At 33.7% G+C, this 17085-nt stretch overlaps 1 protein-coding gene across 4 annotated transcripts in view; it reads left to right on the top strand.

Moving 5' to 3' along the window:
• LOC149789856 (transcription initiation factor TFIID subunit 5-like) overlaps positions 1-17085 on the top strand; it is a 227465-nt gene that overhangs the window by 107585 nt on the left and 102795 nt on the right. For all 4 annotated transcript variants that reach the window (XM_089971839.1, XM_089971841.1, XM_089971838.1 and 1 more), the window contains exon 9: positions 9283-9374. In XM_089971839.1, coding sequence (XP_089827965.1) covers positions 9283-9374 — 92 coding nt within the window. The remainder of the gene's footprint in view (positions 1-9282; positions 9375-17085) is intronic.

The following is a 17085-nucleotide window of genomic DNA, read 5'->3' as shown; positions in this document are numbered from 1 at the left end:
GGACTTAATCCCTCCACTCTTTCCTTTGTGATAATGCTCCACAAAGGAGCAATAAAATAATAACAAATTACCACCGTGCCTCAGCTGGTGTGTAGCTGGCATCACCACCATTGAGCAACTGATTAGCATTTTTGAACAGCCAATCAGTAAAGAACACCAATGGAAAGACCAATGCATCCTGAGTGATAAACAGTCAAATACAATTTCACCAATCAATGATCTTTATTTCAATCAAATATTTAGATAATAGAAATTAATTTGAAAAGTCTTGTGTATTTTGTACATTTAGAAAACTTGAACAATGACTTGACAAGAGGCCCATCTTGTTGAGCTTTTCTTGCACAGTGTAAATTTATCCTACTGTTTAAATATGAAAAGTAATCCTCTGAGGTAATGACAATTACATTCCAGACAGCAGCATTGAATATACATGTACACAATGACCAATTCTGAATGCATGTGTACTGTTTGGGACCAGTCACTTAAGTCTATGGAGCTAAATTATTATTTCAACAGTGGTATATTTTTTTATTTCATTCATCACCTTGATAATTTTGTTTTAGGTAAAGCAAGGAATGGCACAGAAATTTTTTTTTTTATGCCACAAATCAGATTAGAAACTTAATTGGTCTCTCCCTAATAAAGACTTGACCTCATTGGATGTTCAGTGGAAATGAAGGCAGTGACCATTGTAAACACTGTTATAGAATGTTAGCACCAGAAGAAGATTTCACTTTCGGCTTGGGAAAGGTGCATTTCTATCACATGAATGATTTGTGTACATAATACATGTAGCTGAAGTTATGGTCCACTCAGTAACAACGAAGTTTTTTACTGATTGAAGTTTGATTAGTCGATGGATAATGAGCATCCATGGAATGACCAAAATGTCATGCATGATTTACAATCAGATACCATTTCAAGAATCATGTGATCTTAATTATAAAAGAAATAAAAATGTCTTGACTCATCTGTACACTTTGAGAAAGTTGATTGACTTATTTTGCAGTATGTTTACACTTTTACTTTATTCAAAGAAATCTGAACCAACTTATGCACCCTAAGGCTTGGACAATTAAATTCCATTTTAGAGCCACTTTTGTTTGGAATTTTTTTGAAAAAAATGAGCAAATTCTGAATATATGAATCGTTTAATGACCCGTAGTCACTAGGCTGAATATACACATTTGCTAAATTTTAACTGCACATATACTGCAAGGGACTGGCCATTTAATTTATGGGCATAGATTGTTCGTCTAACCAGGATATTATTTTTGTTATTACATTCATCACAAAATAAATATATTTCAAATAAGATAAGGAATGGAATGGAGCAGCAAGAAGGGTGAACAGACCTTTTGCTGAAATGTCTTTTTTAAAAACTAAAACCTTATACAAATAAAAAAAAATATAAGGTTACTAACGTCAAAGCAAAGTCTCTAACTTTACCAATAGTTTCTCATTGGGTTAGTTTATTTTTTTACTTTGTCTTTGTCATTTGTATTTTTCTTAATTTGTATGTGCGTTTTTGTTTACTGCGGGACATTTCATTGAGGTTGCACCTTCTCTGCTGCTATAATTAAATCATTTTTGTATCAGCCAAATATTTTATCAAGACCTACAAGATATGTTTTTCTGGGATCGTGTAAATTTATTGTTATAAATCCATGTGGAGCAGATTGTGCTTTTGAAAAAAAGTTTTTAAACTTAATCATGTCCATGTCTACACAAATTGTGATGAATATTTCTCAGAGTATGTGCATCGACTCCGTTAAACAAAACTAAAATATTACAATTATCTCTGATGACTTTATGTATTTGTACATATCGCTTAGTAACATAAATCACATCAGTATTTTTATGCCTTCATGAGAAAATATTTTTGTTGGATTTGTTTGTTTGTCAAGCAAAACATCATCATACACAACTGAATTATTCATAAATCCATCTAATTCATCTACAGACAGTGCTTCATCAATATCAGTTATAAAATTAATAATATCATCACCATCTTCATTTAACAATTTTGCATTTTCATTAAAATCTTTAAGTACATTATAACACCACTGATCATCAAATGACGGTGCTACTAAATATAACTTATCCCACTTTAACCATCTCATTATCAAATTTGGTAATAATTATATTTTACTGAACCCAGGTGGACCTATTATTATCATTCTGATAGAATTTGGTAATGCTGAAATATGCTTTGCTGGCTCTTGTTTTCATGTCGCTGAGAACTCACTGACATCCATTTTATGTTGTTGTTGTTGTTTGATTTAACGCAATTTTTCAGCACAAGATAGGCTATACATGGCGGCCAGTATAACTGGTGGAGGAAGAACCCTGGAAAACTCCGGGAAGAACCACCGACCCACGAGAAGCTACTGGCAGGCTTTCTCACATACCCATGTTAGCCGAGCCTGAGACTCGAACCCATGCAGTCAGGGATGAGATGGTAGTGATCCAGAACGGTGAGCGCTTTAGACCACTTGGCCACTCGGGGCCTCGACATCCATTTTATAGAAAAGTAATAAATAATATGAATCTATATTGTGTTCAGTGTAGAGCATCCACCCCCACAAGTGGATTAACAACAATAATAACAAAAAATAAAAAGTGTGGACTTACAGCTCAATGTGTAAAATGTGGTACAAATAAATATAAATTTATTTCCCCTGAGAAGTCAAGGAAAATTGTTGGTGATATTGCTACTTCATTAGGAAAATTACCAGGAACTCAATGGGCTAAATACCCAGCAGAGAAACATCTTCCTGGATATAATTATTGTTGTCCTGGTACCTGACTTGATATCCGACTTGATAAACAAGATCAACCAAGACCTGGAGAGTATCCTATAAATGATATTGATCGAGCATGTCACACTCATGATGTAGCTTATAAAAGTAAAGATCTGCAACAATGACATATTGCAGATGTGAAGTTGATTCATGCATTAAATTCTATAAAAAACAAATCTTTCAGACAATCATTAGCTAATTGGTTGGTAAGATCTGCGATGAAAGGTAAATTATTATTTGGAGCCAGTAATTAAGTAACTGAGTATTGAAATAATGGAATTGATTTATTACAGCCCAAGAGGATATTGGAAAGGTAGAGCAGCGATTAGTAAACTCACTGATGCAGCAAATGTTACATGTTCTGCTGCTAAAAAATGGTTAGTACGACAGGCAATATGGCAAATGTATCTACCACCACCTAAACAAATTCAGCATGCACATTTTGATGTCAGCACTCCTAATGAAGTTCATCAAGCAGATATTTTATTTTTACCACATGATACTATTAAAAGTGGCAGATGTCAATTAACATAAAAATACGTGTTAACTGTCATTGACCTTGCTAGTACATATAAGGAAGCAGAACCATTATCAACTTAAACAGCAACTGAAGTTTCTTATGCTTTTGAGCGAATTTATCAACGAAGACCCTTATGATGGCCACAACTATTACAAGTTGATCCTGGCAAGGAATTTCTTGGTGCATTATCATCTCTGATGAAAAAACATAATGTCAAAATTAGATGAGGACATACTGCAATTCATCGTGATCAGGCAGTTGTTGAATGATTTAATGGAACACTTGCTGAGTGGTTATTTGGATATCAATATGCAGTGAAAATAATTCAGAATGAAATGAGATCCTGCGAATGAGTTGCAAGATTACCAAGTGTGATAAATGCATTAAATAATGAAAGTACTCAAACTGCCATGAAACCCATTAATGCAGTAACAAAAAAAACACATACCAATACAACGACAAGAATTTTCAAAACAACCAGTTCTAGATAATGTTATTGTCAGGTATTTATATGAACCCGTTGAACTTGAAGACGGTAAAAAACAGAGCAACTGATCCTATTTGTTCCTCAAAATTGATATTTTTATTATAAGCATTCTGTATTTTTGTACTTGGGGGTTGGCAGCTATGAGTGTTTGAAAAAAAATAAATCAATTAAAAAAAACAGTAATTTTTTTTATAGAAAAAGCATTACCCTGCATTGTGAAATCTGTTTGATTTCTAAGGAAATATTAGCCATCAGCTTGCAAATCAGTATTGTTCTCTTGATCTCTCATTATTCTTTCTGGAAATTCCTTTGAGGGAGTCTCGCTTTTTGTTATCACATGCATTATGCATTATATCATGGCATTTCGTACATTCAGCTATTTGTCAAAACCATATTAACATGGGGTATGCACCTGAAGACTTTTTATGTCTGGTTGCTCTTAAATGAAAATGGTTCTGCTTGGATATCCAATATGGCTGTCAGTGTCATCTTGAAAATCTCGCTACTCATGAATGGTGGTCATATAAACATGGGGTTTTTGCCAATAGACTTTGTCTGATGTCTAGTTTGTTCTATACAAAAATGGTGATGATTATTGTCCAGTTTGACCACCAGATCAGCCATCGTGAAAATTTTGTTACAGCTTAACTCTGCATGGAAGTCATGCTGATATGGGGTTTTCACCAGAAGATTGCTTATGATATCTTATTGGTCCTAATTGAAAATGATGATATGATATCTAGTATGGCTGCCGTCCTAAAAATCTTATCACTACTTCTCCAAGGTGGAAAGTCATATCAGCAATTGGTTTTAACCAGATTTCTTATTACCATATTTACCATATATATTGGGACACTGTAAAATAATAATTTTTTTCCTGTCCCAGAATTTGTGGTGAAACTTTTTTCACCTAGGTCATATGTCTCAAGACTTAAGAAACAAAAAAAATTTGTATCAAATTTTTGTTTGCACCCCACTATATGTTGCAATAAACTAGATAAGCCAAATGCTTATATGATAATAAAATGAAAGAAATTAACCTTATATTATTATCATTTATCCCTGTCTTTTCATCATGAGCATTAAAGAATAAAACATCCATGAACTTCATATATGTATCATAGGCTTCCATACTTTAACATGTATCATTTATGTCTGATAATGCACAACATTGTTCATTGACATGAACATTGATAAACAAATTATGTTTGGTTGGTTGTACTTAAAGGTTTGAACATTATCTTAATGGATCCAACAAAAAAATCACAAATAAGAGGGAAATAATCAAGTGATCACATGAAGACAACTGCCATTCACACATGACATGGTGCTTGCTGCAAAATAACCAAGACCGAAATATATCCAGGTCAACTATATGACACTATCTCACAAATATAAATCATTATGTGAAAATACATTCACTTGTGTGCAAGTGACAATCTTTTTGATAACATGGGTTACAAAAAGTATCATTAAAGCAAGTTATTGTTGTGTATGCTATTTACCCACAGACATCAATGCCCGTTTGTATTAATCATAACTACAGATGCCAAGCAAATAGGAGTCTTTTGAACTATTTTGTCACAAAAAGAAAGAAAACATGCCATTAATGTCATTCAGTTTGTAACACCATCATGGTAAATACTACTGAGAAAAGAAACACCATGGTAAACTGCAATACCTGTTATACCTTGCAGAGAGAAGTGAAAAGACAGTGGTAGGGTATCACAATAATATCCCTGGGTTGGTTTAAAGGAGTATGGATATAAATAGAACCTGAGCAAATATATGTTATTTAATATGCCTTGATTATGTTTACCAGTATCTTGTATAATTAGGTGCCAGAGAATCAAAATTGTTTTCAGTAATGTTAATTTTTTTTGACAATGTTCACAAATATAGCAAGTACTTAAGGCATACATACATACATATATACATACATACATACATACATACATACATACATACATACATACATACATACATACATAACAGTACAGCTGACATGATTTTTAAAAAACCCATGCATTATAGGGGTTGATGAAGACAAAGTGGAGAGGATTAAGGGAAAAAATCTCCATCTCTCTATATGTCCTGAGGAGTTGCTTCTGCTTCATTTAGGAAATAGCTCTGTACTTCACGCTTTCTAGCAGAGTCATTGTCAATCACCACTGAGGAGTGGATGTGGTTTTGATAAAATAGGTGTGGTTTACTGTGTATGACCCCTGCAAGCATACTCTGAAGAGGTTGAAAGGGGGGAGAGAAAGATACCACCAATTTCTCTACATTTTTATCTGTTTGGGGAGCAATTTTTTCTTGCTGATATTGAGGAAACAGGATTATTTAGTTGATTGTAAATATTTACTGGTTCTAATTCATCCACAATCAGGTGCAGATCATTTAATTTTGTGGTGGAGAGCAGGATGCAGTTTTTGTCTCAAGATATTTCATTTTTTCCTTCAAATTCTTTAACACATATAATATGGTGTTATTCGGCTATAAACAGTTAATTCAGAGTGAAATGTTTTCTACCTGTTGACACTTTTTTAACAAATCCCCAATCCCAGAACATTAGTCCCTAATATAATTGTGGTATACCATGGTATGTATTACTGTATGTTCATAAATACCTTGGTACACAATTTCTCATGGTTTGCAGCTTGACAGTGTACATTACCAGATATCATAAACTGCTGGGTAGAATTTCACACAACTTTGTGGTTATGTTACCTCAGTGGTAATTATTTCTAAGACAGTGTGTCATCCTTAGTTTCTGCTCCAGAGGTGTCAGGGAGTCAACAGTCAAATTTAAAAATTGTCAGTTATGTTGATATTGCTGCTGTGCAGTAAAATAAGACCAAACCAAACCATTTTCAAATTTTTTTCCAACCATTCTTTTTATATGCATTCATAGCTGGAAGCTGCACCAAACATGATGTTACATTATGACCTTTAGATCACTCTCTGGTTGTCGGGTTGGTTCAGGTTGTGGAATGTTTAGTAAACACATGGGAATTTGCAATTATGAGCCATGTATTGATATATTTTTATTCAGAATTCCACCAAATTTGATGGAAAGCATTAAAGCATTCCCTTTTATACAAATTAGGTCTGGTTGCCATCTAATATGGGCACTGTTACTGGCAATAGGTAAAACTGTAACTCGATCTCAGAAGCAAGTGAACAGAAATCGACCAAAGTTGATAGAATGCATCCTAGCATAAAGATCTATCAGTTTTATTCAAATGTTACCATTTGTCCTTAAATATGGCCATTTTTACTAAAAATATAAAAACTTTGAAACAACTTCTCAAAAACCACTAAACAAAACTTCACCATTTGACCGAAAGGTTCATGGCATGAAGTCAGGCCTTTTGTACTACCAATGATGCTGATAAAATATCTAAATATCTCCACCATTATTATAGAAAGATAAAACTTCTAAATTACTAATCCAAAACTGCTGTACAGAACTAACCATATTTGAAAGTAAACATCCATGCAATTTGAACAGATACCAGTGTGCCTTAAATGACTGTGATTCCTAAGATAACAGATGATACCAGTGTGCTTTATATGACTTTCGTTCCTAAGATAACAGATGATACCAGTGTACCTTATATGACTCACATGACTAAGATAACAGATGATACCTATGTGCCTTATATGACTGTCATTCCTAAGATAACAGATGATACCAGTGTGCCTTATATGACTCTCATGACTAAGATAACAGATGATACCCATGTACCTTATATGGTTCTCGTGACTGAGATAACAGATGATACCAGTGTGCCTTATATGACTCTCATGACAAAGATAAAAAAAATCCTTTAAATGACTACTCAAAACTGCTGCAGATGATACCAATGTGCCATATATGACTCTCATGACTAAGATAAAAATATCCTTTATATGACTACTCAAAAATGCTGGATAGAATTTTACCAAATTTTACAGATATAAAGACCTTTATCGTTTTCTATAAGTGATGCTGATATATATTCTGATAGAAATGATGTCAGTAAGACTAAACAAAATCTTTAAATGATTTATTTTCCAAAATGTCTGGAGAGAATTAAACCAAATTGGACATAACAACATCATTAACAGCTAAGATAGAAAACTTTGAAATGACTTCTCAAAAACCACCAAACAGCTTGTCAGAAAGCATCCTGATTTTGGTAAAAAGGCCTTTTATGCTTGTACCAGTGATGCAGATTGTCATCTAATAGTGCAACTGCTACTATAAGAAGTAAACTTTCCATACTTTTGTCTCACAATTTGGTAACACATTTAGGTAATATTTAACATGAAACATTTATGGCAATAAGGCCTGTTAAATTTGACACTAATTTTTCAATAATTATGGCTAGTATTACTAAATTGGAAGAAAAAGCATTAACAACTCAAAAACTGAAGATCAAATTTAACATTCTGGCTAAGAGGGCATTTCATGCTAGTTACATTTGGGGCTAATCTGCTTGGTATTATTGAAACAAAAATAACAAATTTAAAATTACTTTTTCTCAAAACTTAAATAAAATGTGACCAAATTTGAAAGAAAGCATTCTGGAATGAAATGAAAGATGTTCAGTTTTACACAAATGTTGTCGACTTGCTGTTCATTATAATTATTATTTTTTAAAGTAGAGAAACCCCAAAGTGTCAACAAAAATTGACCAAAAATTTAATGATAAACATCTTGGCATACAGCCTTTCAGATTAGCAAAAGAGATGCTGGTTTGCCTTCCAATATAGCTGATATTACCAGAAAAATATAAAAACATTGAAATGCTAAAAAGGTTCTTACCAGCTTAGAGGGGGCCCTAAGTGGTCTAAAGCGCTCGCTGTTACGGATCACTGCCATCTCACCTCTGTCTGCTTGGGTTCGAGTCCAAGGCTCGGCTAGCGTGGGTACGTGAGAAAGCCTGCCAGTAGCTTCTCTTGGGTCGGTGGTTCTTTCCTGGGTATTCCAGTGTTCTTCCTCCACCAGTTATACTGGCCGCCATGTATAGCCTATCTTGTCTGAAAAATGGCGTTAAACCCTAGAACAACAACAACAGCAACAACAACCAGCTTAGATTTATTGGCCAACTGCCCTTTGCTTTTGACATTTAGTTAGATGTTTGCCAGATGAGCAGTCTCAGGACTATATTGGCTTTTTTTTTCTTCTCCAGTTTACTGGTTATCATAAAATAGAATTTAAATAAATTTTCTTTCATAGTTATTTATGCACTACATTTTTTAAATATTATTCTTGTTTTAATTTGAATAATATCATAATCTCCATACAAAAGACCCAATAATTTCATTAAATCAAATTAGATAATTTCTTTTAATTGGGTCAGATAATTTCCTTACATCAGATCATTACTACTGTCTTTTAATGGCATTCTTTGCTAAACACACATAAAAATGTTTTGCTCATCATGATTTAATGAACCATTATTGTACCTTTTTTCTTGTAGAAGAAAAAGCCAAAGAAAGACCCTCTTCTAATGAAGAAGTCCAAGAATGATCCAAATGCTCCAGCCAATAATAGAATGCCTTTGCCTGAGTTGTAAGCATTATGTTCAAATATATGTAACGAATTTGCATAATGTCCTCTGCGTTGAATCCCATCATTAACACATTAACCCCTGGTGACGAGTTTACGTGGCAGGAGGTAGTAGCCTACTGTGGAGCTCTGTAGCGTCAAGGTCATGTATGTGTCAAGGTCATGTATGATACACTAAAGTGGGTGGTATTATAGAAAGGTAGACAAATGTAGCTCTACAATGATACCAAATAATCTGGAATTTCTAGTTGCACTCCAAAATACAGAGGGAAAAACCTCATTTTTTGGACCCAATTTTTTTTCTACCCAAAATTCGCCCATGGTCGGAATCTGATTTTGTGTCCGGATTTTAGACTTTTGGTCTCAGCTATAAGTCAGATCCAGTAAGAACTGCAAACAGATAGATGAACCTTTGCAAAAAAGTAGGATAAGATGGGCATTTGGAATAAAGAGTGGTCTCGATATGAAAATAATGGGTCCATTAAGCAAAAAAAAAAAAAAAAGAACTCCAACTTTTACCCTTTTGCTCTTGCGCGAGCCAAATAGCCAATGAAGAGTGATGTTTCTAACACAGCTAGACAGTATGTTATTGGAAGATCACCTGGAAGTTGGTGTTTTAGGATGTATTCAGAAATAGCTTTCAAAATGTGTTTCCTACTTGAATTTCAGACAAAAACAACAAAATAAAACCTGGGTGTTAATGATTAGGAACAAATATTTATGTCCAGTTGTGATGTTGGTAACAAGCAAAACTTGCATCACACTGTGTTCTTGTGCAACATGTACCGAGCAACAAATTAAGCTAAGTTTTTGGAGAAAAATTAAGTTCCCAATCGAGGTTTTAGTGTTTACGCTTTGGTGATTGGGACATAAATTGCAAAGTAAACTGTATCTTGTTTTTACAGAACATGCAAGCTTAATAGTGTAATAATTACAAAACAGACTTAAGTTATGTTTTCCTTGTTCATGCTCAGTGTTGCACCAACCAAAGAGGTAAGATTGTGCTGAGTTTGATAGGATTTGACTTTACTGCTTTTAAACTTTGTTAAGATTTTGTACAGATTCTGTATTTCATTATTGTTGATGTATGGGTCTGATTTGTTCATTGTTTCCTCACTTTTACCAAATTACCTAAGAATAAATAATATGTGGATCACTTAAGGATCACACTGGTCATGCATACAGTCCATACTTTTCTAATTAGTAACCAGGACCCAAGAAGCAGCTCAATAAAGAACTAGTGCAAGCAAAGGGTAATTCCTTGGATTGAAAGAAAGTTACTGCTTGTGAATCAGAATTATGTGTCATTCAGTGTACAAGATGGATTAAATATTAGAATACATTTCAGATCATGGTTATCATTCGTGGAGGTGGTATTTTGAATATTTTCTTTTTGTACATTGTTTAGTACCTAAGAAATGTCCAATAAATGGTTTAAGCAGAGGCCAAGCATTTTTGTGTATGTAGCTATCTGCATAACATTGATGGACTATATTACATTGGTGTCATACCTGCCATAACAAAATGTATCGCACAGAAAACTCAGTTTTTTAATCTCAAACTGCAGACATGGTAATGTTTACAAAACAATTTTCAGTAATGTTAGAAAAAAGGAAAATGAGAAATTGACCTTTCCTGACCACCATCATATAATTATATGCATGTACCATGTATGAAGAGTCCTGCACTAAGGTATCCTTTGAGTAGTCTATGTAGATGATTGTTCTAGAGGTGGTCAGAGATGATGATAAATAATATAAGAATGCATTATTCAGTAATTTAGGCCACTGGCCCCTATTATAAAATACATTACAAGTAAATACAATGGTGCACGTGGTGTACAGAAATTAAATGTGGTGTTAAATTTTTTTATACATACACAATTTCATATAAAGAGTCAGTGTATGATATTTTAAATAGTGATATTGTTAATACCATGAACTGTATCATTCACCATTTGTACAAGTTATTAAAGTCTCAGAAAAAACAGTCAAATTAATATAGTAAAAAAGATTTGTTATAATTGATATATTTTTATGACTCGTGAGTGATACAAATTTTTATACAGATGAACAAAGATAATAAACTTTGTTAAAGTATTTCTTTCCTGAATGGTCATATGCTAGACAATTACTAATTAAATGGAATTCATTATAGGTCAGATAAACATTTTTCTTGCAAAAGTCATAGTACCTATTATTTCTCACGTTTCTAATTTGCCTACCTGTCCCTATTTTCAGCATATGCGTTGGGCACCTGAATTTAGAAAGTAACTTCCTAAATAAACATCATAATCCACATGAAAGATTTTTCTGATTCTATTTCAGTTTTATACCTACTATAATACAAAAATTTATGTGAATCGTTAATATGGCTTTGCCTGTTTTGGAAAGTTGTATCCTCCATTCTTCATAAAAATAGTGAGAAAAATTGTTGTTTTCTCCAACATCATGATTTAGCCAGACATACCCATATCGAAGTGAAATAACATGTCTTTAACTTTGGTAGCCTAGTTGACTTGGTTGGGTTCGTCTAATCTGTTCGTTGTTAAATAATATTGGTGTAGGTGGCAAGTTGAAAGTGTTCTTACAACGTTCAACCAGTATATAATACATCATAGAAAATATGAGGTACAAAGTGGATATCTTCTGCACTCCCTCTGCACAATCACATTATTGGTAGTTTTAAGAACACCTAAATACTGTTTGCAAAAGCTGTATTGCACAATTTCAATATCTCTACTAAATTCATATCCCCAAATTTCTGACCCATAGCAAAGAATTCATTTTATCACAGAAACAAACATTTAAAAACTTCCTTTATGCTAAAACAGTCAAATTGGTTTTGATCATTCAAAATCCTTGTAGTTACTTTCTTTCCTGTGCTGCTATTATCTGCTTTGCTTTTGTCCAGAGAAAGTTTCGGGTTAAAAATAAGCCCATATATTTGTAGTAAGACATACATTCAACACATCTTCCTTTGAACAACTCAACTTCCTTGTGCTTAAGATACCCCCCTTTCTGAAAACAATGATTTTAGTTTTATTGAGATTGACCATCATACCAGTTGTATCACAGAAATGTTCAATGATATTTATTTGCAGAAGTATTACTGTATTTACAGGTTACTGCATTTGTATGGGACAATTAATATGAACGAGTTTTTTCGGATTCATACTGCATAACCTTTGGGAGTGAAGCATTTGTCAAAAAAATGAGTTCATATTTTCCCATACAATTGCAATAACGTTATTATTAAATACTCATTTTCTTATTTTACCTAAGGCTTAATTATAAAAAAATACACTATAAGAAACAAAGTAATTGAACTTGCGCTGTGTTCCAAAATAAATACAACTGTACATTCATCAATACACAATTACAATATTAATGCACACATAGCACCACCCAGCAACCTTTTGTATTAGTCATGTGCCTGACATCAGTTTAAAAAAGAATTGTCATTTTGGTCTACTTAAAATTGAGGGGCCCCGAGTGGCTGAGTGGTCTAAAGCGCTGTCTGTTACGGATCACTGCCATCTCACCTCTGTCTGCATAGGTTCGACTCTCGGATTCGGCCATTGTGGGTATGTGAGAAAGCTTGCCAGTAGCTTCTCGAGGGTTGGGGGCTCTTTCCGGGGATTTCCCGGGTTCTTCCTCCACCATTAATACTGGCTGCCATGTATAGCATATCGTGTGCTGAAAAATGGTGTTAAACCCTACAACAACAACAAAAACAACAACTACTTAAAATTTAAAATTTAGAGTCATATTGTGAATGATTGCACTTTGCAGCAGCTTTTCCATTTTGTAAGGAATAAATGGATTTTTTTTTGTTTTTTGAGATATTCTAATGAAATCAACTGATCATTTACTGGATTTATTAGCTGTTTCAATTCCACACAAAGTACATGTGTCTCTGTTTTGAGCATTGATGGACATGTCTTGACTCATCTGCATGTGTGTTTCTGTTCTGTCATTGCATGTTTGGAATATTAATGTGGGAATTGTAATTATCAAAAAGATACTATGGAATATCATTTTCTTTTCATTTTGAGTGCGGTAAGGAGAATTTTATTGCAGTTCGAAATGTCAAAATGAGAGTACAGTTTTGAAATGTGTAATCAATCTTTAGAACCCATGACTTAGGTCATGTAGTTCAGATTTGCAGAACTAAGAAGACAGGTACATTTTGAGGAAATTCAAGATACAAAAATGTAAGTATATTTTTGACCATTCATTATTGCCAGCTACAGAAGACATGCTTATGCCTTGTCGATTGTATGCTGTTTGTAGTGACCCCAGCTATGTTATGGGATCTTTCACTGGCCTAAATCCAAAACATTCTATCAAGAAAGTTAATGTGGAAAATTGTAAAGCAGCTGGTGTGTGACTGGCCATTCAGCAAGTGGAAATAAGAATTCATTGTCTTGGCTTATTGGCTCTGAGGCCTGTACTTTTCTACCAAAACCTTCAGGTGCATATTTTTTCCCCACGAATTTAGTGCTGCGACTGGCATGTTTCTAATAGATATGTGATAGACCCTGCCCTCAGTATTCTTTTATATGCTATTTTTATATACCCCAGAGAGCACTGGTTATAGTCTGAATCGTTCCATTAATGAAACATTATGAACATTTCTCTTAAATAACTTTTTTAGATGATCAGAATGGTATTTTCAACACTGTCTCTCACGTTTGTTGTGGACATTGTGAATATCATGTTCATTCATTTGCTTCTTTGAAAGTTTTACTTGTGACTCAGTAAACTTGTCCACATTGTTTACGTTTTTCATCTCTACTTTCAAGTAGATGTAAAAAGCTGCTTTTAGTTCATCCACAAACAAACCTAATAAACTAAAACGTATAACATCTACATGAGTACATGGTTTGTTTACAACATAGTAACTTCTAATACACTATAGTACTTTTAGGCACACATGTCATGCACATGCATGCAATGTGAAGATGTTCAGTATTATAAAATACTGCAAAATTCTGACAATGTAAAGTTAATGGAGAAAAAAAAGTATATGATAACAGCACAGTTAGCAAGACATCATCAGCTTGAAGTATTGCAAAAAATGTAAACTTATCTGCAGTAAAAATACACTTCTATTTCATTCGCACTTAAGCTGTATAATCATATTAATAAAATAGAGAACATGATAGCATTGAAACACAACATTGCCTGGTACCTAATGTGCACTCAGAATAAATCTTTTGTGTTCAGATACAGGGTTTTAAGTTTTTTACATGTATCTTTAACTGTTTACAGTTTGACCAGTCATGCCCTACTTTATCAAAAGTTTTTTTTTAATCTACAAAATGACAATAAAATATAATTCATTTTCTGAGCGACAAGTCACTGTCAGTTTCAAGATACCTGAAAAGATTATTCCTTTGTCTTCATAAGCTGTACTAAACATTCTTACAAATGATTGTTTATTGTTTTTGGTTTGGGTAATGCAGAAATATTCCCATTTAGTAAGGGTACAAGTATCAATATTTAATTATCTCTTAATTCACATGACTGATCATCAGTATTCACTGTGGTTTTTTTGTTGTAAGTGCTACCTTGATATCTCAGGTATTGACTTAGTCTATATGAACATTGTATAGCAAAATGCATAGATTTATTGCAAGTTCAAACTCCAAAGCCGATAATATAACTAAATATTTCATAAGAACATATTATATGTAATAAGTTACACAGCAATCATTGTGATTTATGCATATAAACTGACCATTTTATCATGAAAGAGTCATCCAGTTATAATAATAATAATAAATAATAATAATGAAGACTTTGTATAGTGCCTAATCTGTAGAAGTTAGAAGCACTTTACAACATTAGACAACACCTATAACATAAAAAACATATAATGATATGATTACAAAAAACAAACACCATGAAATTAGAAAACATAATATATAAAAACATGCTGAAAATATTTAAGGTAGAAAACATATTAGGTCTTTAAGTTTATTCTTGCAGTCGAAATAAGTGAGTTTTAAGAGTACTCTAGAGGGATCACTGTGTCTTTGTGTCTAAGTTCAGTGGGCAATTCATTCCATGTTGCTGGGCCCTGGTATGCAAAAGAACGTTGTCCATATGACTTCGTTTTCATAGTGGGAATAATGAGTATACGATTGTCAGAAAAGGAGCGTAAGTATCTTGCTGGTGTGGACACATGGGTGAGGTCGGATAGGTATGTTGGACTAGAGTCTGTCAATGAAACATAGCACAGAGAACAAATTTTATGTTTGATTCTGGATAGAATGGATAGCCAGTGTAGGGTACAGAGCAGCAGGGAGGTGTGCTCTGATCGTGGTACTCTAAGTATGATCCAAGCGGCTGCGTTTTGAACTTTTTGAAGTTTCTGGAGCAGATATGAACCAGACGGAATTGAGTTACAATAGTCCAGTCTTGAAAGTACTAATGAACATATAACACACAAGTGTTTTAGTGGCATCAACTAAAAGATATTTGCGAATTGAGCTGATGCGTCTCAGCTCAACATATGCAGCCTTGTAAGGGAATGTTTATGACATGTTGGTGCAATGTGAGAGTACTGTCCAGAGTAACACCTAGGTTTTGTACTGAATGTGTGAATTTAATGTTGGTGTTGCTGATATTTATTATTTGAGGTAAAGGATGTGAATGAGAAAGTCTTTGTGTTGTGATCAGAATGGCCTCAGTTTTATCATCATTCATCTATGGCTTGTTACATGTCATCCATGATTTCACATCAGAAATGCACCTGTCTACACCTTGGATGGTAGCATCAACTTCAGTTGGGTGGCTAGATTTGTATATTTGGGTGTCATCAGTGTACAATTGGTGAGACACTGGATGATGATCTGTGACACCTGAGAGCGGCTGAGTGTACAGAATGAAGATAACAGGTCCAAGAACAGACCCCTGTGGAACACTACAACATAGATTAACTGGGCTGGAGCGAATTCCGTTTGCAGACACAATTTGTGTCCTGTTGACCAAATAGGACTTGAACCACAGTAAGGCTGTATCATGAATGCCAAATACATGCTGGAGACAGTGAAGTAATATATCATGGTCTATTGTGTCAAATGCTGCAGACAACATTATAACATGAATATTAAAATTTCTGCATTCATCCATTAGGGATAAACCAAAATTGTTATACTCATTAACCTTTTTTATAAGTGTCTGAGAAATTATCCACATCATATTCAACATTAGATCCATACACAATGTCAAGTGTATCATAATGGATAAAGTCTTCAAAATTCTGCAAAGTTGATGAGGTAAATAGTAAAACTATAAAATCATCAAACAATGAGATATTCTTTTTACAAAATATTTAATTACATCAGATTTACAACAGAAATATTCTTCTGGTATTCCTACCTTTACCCACCCTTTTATGAACAAAACTGCTAGAGTACAAATCCTCAAGATAATTACCAAATTCCCCTGATGATTTTTCTCAAGTTTCATATAAACCAAAACTGTCAAATGTCATGCAGTCATAAAGAAATGAGTTATGGTGTTTGTGCTTTGCTAATCCCTCTGTATTCCACAACAGAATGTGGTCAAGATCTGTTTGATGGGTATTTTGTAATGCACATGGGTATTAACCTGTGTCAGATATGATTTGTGGAATTCTTTGTATGAAGAAGTGATATCCCCTGCACAAAGATTTTCCCATTTGTATTTCTGTAAGTGTCATC

This window comes from Sinohyriopsis cumingii, chromosome 10, assembly GCF_028554795.1.
Source record: "Sinohyriopsis cumingii isolate HCF-2022 chromosome 10, ASM2855479v2, whole genome shotgun sequence".
Classification (NCBI taxonomy): Eukaryota; Metazoa; Mollusca; class Bivalvia; order Unionida; family Unionidae; genus Sinohyriopsis; species Sinohyriopsis cumingii.
Note: the sequence above shows the minus strand (reverse complement) of the source record. Positions and strands in the feature narration are given on the sequence as shown.